At 26.5% G+C, this 4,076-nt stretch overlaps 1 protein-coding gene across 2 annotated transcripts in view; it reads left to right on the forward strand.

The window, feature by feature from the left end:
- The first annotated feature begins 3,139 nt into the window (after positions 1-3,139).
- Positions 3,140-4,076, forward strand: part of LOC108575359 (choline-phosphate cytidylyltransferase A-like) — a 3,858-nt gene continuing 2,921 nt past the window's right edge. Inside the window, exons 1-2 of one of the 2 annotated variants that reach the window (XM_017938131.1) lie at positions 3,140-3,262; positions 3,924-4,031. In XM_017938131.1, coding sequence (XP_017793620.1) covers positions 3,155-3,262; positions 3,924-4,031 — 216 coding nt within the window. In that variant the 5' untranslated portion in view covers positions 3,140-3,154. The remainder of the gene's footprint in view (positions 3,263-3,923; positions 4,032-4,076) is intronic. The other variant, XM_017938132.1, reaches the window with a different exon arrangement.

The following is a 4,076-nucleotide window of genomic DNA, read 5'->3' on the forward strand; positions in this document are numbered from 1 at the left end:
ACAAATACATTAATTTTCAATTACATATTTTACAGTTATATTAATTTTTTTTTCTATACATGCATATACTAGAAGTAATTAAAGAAAAAATTTACATTTTTTTTTTATACAAAATATTTTTACAATATTTATAATTCATGTGATACTTGTAAAAATGAAACATGCACTTTAATTAAGGCGCATGTTTAGTAAATTCTGGAGGGTGTAAATTATATACAAAATTTGAATAAAGTTAATGATCAAAATGTCGAGTAATTTCCTCTTATGAGTTTATCAGGGTTTAGATAGTTTACCAAAAGTTTCATGTAATTCGTGATTAATTTTATTTTTATAACTACATGCTAGTAGTTCTATCTGTTTCCAGTAACTTATTCGTAGCGTATCGAATAGGTGATAGGTCAATCGGACAGTATTTAATTGGCTTACTCATGAAATTAAAGTTTTTACACGTGAAACATTTTTATTATTAATGTACGTCATTGCTTAATGGATAATTTTATTGTTATATTAAATAGCTTTGAAGAAGTAATAAATACAGGCATACTTTTATAATTAAGAAATGCTATTTTGCACTAAAAATTTATTTTATTGAAATAAAAATTGATTTTATTATTATGCTCCACAAACGTTATGTAATTTTGATTCATCTTATAAATAAACGTTTGTTTTGTCCAAGGCAATGATGTTACCTATTACGAATATGGATCAAATATTATTATACAAGTAAACTTATATTTCAACATAAAATAAACAAAAAGTAATGCATTTAATGTTATTGGCAAATTTTTATGCATCAAAATTATTTCGGATGCCATGATTCGAATATACAATTTCACCGATTAACAATACAGATGTAGCCACGATGAATTAGGAGTGTCAAATATTTTACAAGAGGTGCAAATTTTCGTTAATTCAATTCATATTATTTACATTTACACGAATTCTCTAAAATATAATCATTTAAATTATAAAGTATTCATTGTGAATCACTATCAGAAATAGTGATTTTTTCACATTGCACTTTAAAATGTAATTTTCAAAATATTAATTATTTTTAATTTGGAAAGCTTATTAAGAATTTTATCTTATACATATATATCTATTACAAGAATTAAATTTATCACGAATTCCTTTTTTTAATGGTGAGAGCAGCATATTTATGCTTATGTGGTAGTATAAGTATATGACGCGTTTGATCATTCGATATTACGTCATCGTTGTCTCCCTCTTTTGTAACCGGCGTTTATTCTATCGTGAAACATCTAAATACATGTTCGGTGTATTTTAAGCACTTTTATGCATTAGAAGTGACATATTCATTGTGTGAAATTAATTTTTAATTAATTGTGTCGCATCACTTTGCAATTATTAACTTACTTTCGTCAGTGGTCAAGAAGTATATATGGTAGCTGTCTTTTTTAAAACGTATGTTATCCAAAAGCGCAAAAAATTGAACTGTATTCATTCCGCTTCCAGACCACATTTTCCGCGGTATTTTTAAAATATCTATTTTTTGAATTCATAAATTCTTTGATACTTTTGACAATCATATATATAAAAAGTTTCAAATAAGTTAAACACGTTCAATTTTCGTTAAACCAAAATAAAATGTGACATTTATAAATTACAATGCAGTATCAATTTCAATGTTATATTATATTTAACAAAATAAATTGTTCTAACTGAAGTCTAATTCACTTTTCAAATAGCACTACTTGTTAGTCAAACATACCTGATCTTAATAATTGAATTTAAACCATCTGATTATCATGAGCTCGTCGTAAAAATTAAAAGAGGAGGAATTCCGTTTCAGAATAATCTAGAGCATGATATTTTGGTGCTTTTATTTTCAGTAGTTGTGGAAACAAAACTAGATTTAAATAAAGGTATCGGTACGGCTTCTTGCCCTCGTTCGTAATTCTCGTACTCTAATATGGATCTCACACAGATTCACACGGTTTGTAGTTTATTACCTGGGGTTCACAGTATTTTTACTTCGCCCCTGATTACATATTGAAACGCATGCAGTGCGCAGAATATCCACAATAAGTGTCGTGGCGGGCGTCTGCTGCGTCGGCTGTTAAATAGTATGTAACAGTAACATAAAATGTGAAATTCTACAGAAGTTTTTGTAAATTTGTTTCATAAATTCTGCTGCAAAAATCTCCTGTGAAGGTTTTGTTAACCTTACAAGTTCAATAAACTCTTAACGGAACTCTTCGATTTTTCGTCATATCCTATTACTGATAAGTGTAGTCAGTCGTCGTGCATACCAAAATTAGGGCGTGAAAAGGTTCGTGTGGTTAAATTGAAATTTGCTCAATTTTGAAAAAAAGTACGTGTAATGATAGACAGTATACGTAATGATAAAGTATAGAAAGCCGGGTGAACAAGTTACTTGGTTCTGCATATTTTTGGTATCATTGAATTATTATTACGTTGTAAATATTATATTTTTAATGCACTGTTTTTCGTTATATTTTGTTTTATGCATTCTTCTTTCTTAACCTTACAACATATTTTAGCAACATGGTAGTGCTTTGCAAGGAATAAGTACATATGTATGAAATTTTATTGGATAATAATGTGTAACAACATCAAACATGACTGGTTTACAAACAATTCGGCATACCTGTAACTGTTTCCCGGAGATAATACGAGTATTCATAAATGTTTTATAAATGTAATGATTTGTAATCATAAAGCTATAGTAATGACATTGGTCACTAATTTTAAGATAACTTATGTAAATCAGGTAAACGTTTGTTAATTTTTATATATATTATAAATTAAAATATATAAAATAATATTTCAAAGCAATTAGAATAATATTGTTCTTGTCTTAAATATTTCAATTTTATAATGTGCTAACACAAAAGTTTTTAAATCTGTTTTTGTTTGGGTCAGATATAACATGCATAAGTAATTTTAGGGTTTTGTTACAGTTTATACTTATTTTTTGTTGCATGCAGTTTAAATACAAAATTTTACTTAATATTTGTTTTAATGTTTTATGTGTTTGTTATTTTTTTCTGTTGATATGAAAGTGTATTTAGTGTATTTAGCATATGTATATGTAACACAATATGTAAACTTAACTTGGCATATTTTATTTAATAGAATTTTTATGGACCTGGCATTGAAACAATAAAAAATGTCTAGAAAGCGTGCTAGAGAAGAAACTATGTTGAATTCTACATCATATTTAAATATTCAAAATGGAGATGCATCTTGCTCCAGAGAAGATTCTCCTGTTTATCCTGTAAGTATTAACATTTAATATAAAAAATATTTGTTATAAGTTAAATGCACTTACGAAGTAGAAAAAATTATCTATAATTTGCTATTTATCAGTCATTTGAATTATTTAAAATAATAGCAGTATATATCTCTTATATTTAAAATTTTGTTTTGCTTATATGCAAAATGTGTTAATCACTTGTGTTAACTTTGCTTTTTAAATTACTGTATTGTAGTTTATGTACAAATTATGCTGTAATATTAATAGATTATCTTTAATCATTTATAAATAATACTTCTTTAATGTCATATCCAATATGTAGAATCAAAAACTTTTAATGATAGTGGTATGATGTGATGCAAGATCAGCATATCTATGCTGATATAATACTGTGGATACTTTGTTCCTTAAATAGTCTTGTTGAAATGTTTCATGAGTAACTATATGACCAATGGGCTTTTAAAACATGTAGATTGTAATAAAAAGTTCAACAAAAAGTGTTTCAACATACTGTGCAATACATGCTTATTTTATTAACTTGTAACAAAGTGTCATATTTAGCTAATAATCATATTTGACAAAGTTATTCATTTTATTCTCTTGAAAGAAAATTTATTTTGTTGAAATTTATAAAAAGTATATTTTTTTTTATAAAAAGTAAATTTTTTGGCAACATTAACAGCTAGTGACAATGACTTGGGGGACCAACAGGAATCCAAATAATGAATCAGGTCAAATTTCGCTCAAAAAGTATAATAGCGAAATTTCTGTTTACCACAAAGAACTTCCAGTGAGTTTAATTTTTTTTTTTAATAACTTCAATACCAATATATAT

The sequence above is a fragment of the Habropoda laboriosa genome, unplaced genomic scaffold, assembly GCF_001263275.1.
Source record: "Habropoda laboriosa isolate 0110345459 unplaced genomic scaffold, ASM126327v1 scaffold143, whole genome shotgun sequence".
In the NCBI taxonomy this organism is placed as follows: domain Eukaryota; kingdom Metazoa; phylum Arthropoda; class Insecta; order Hymenoptera; family Apidae; genus Habropoda; species Habropoda laboriosa.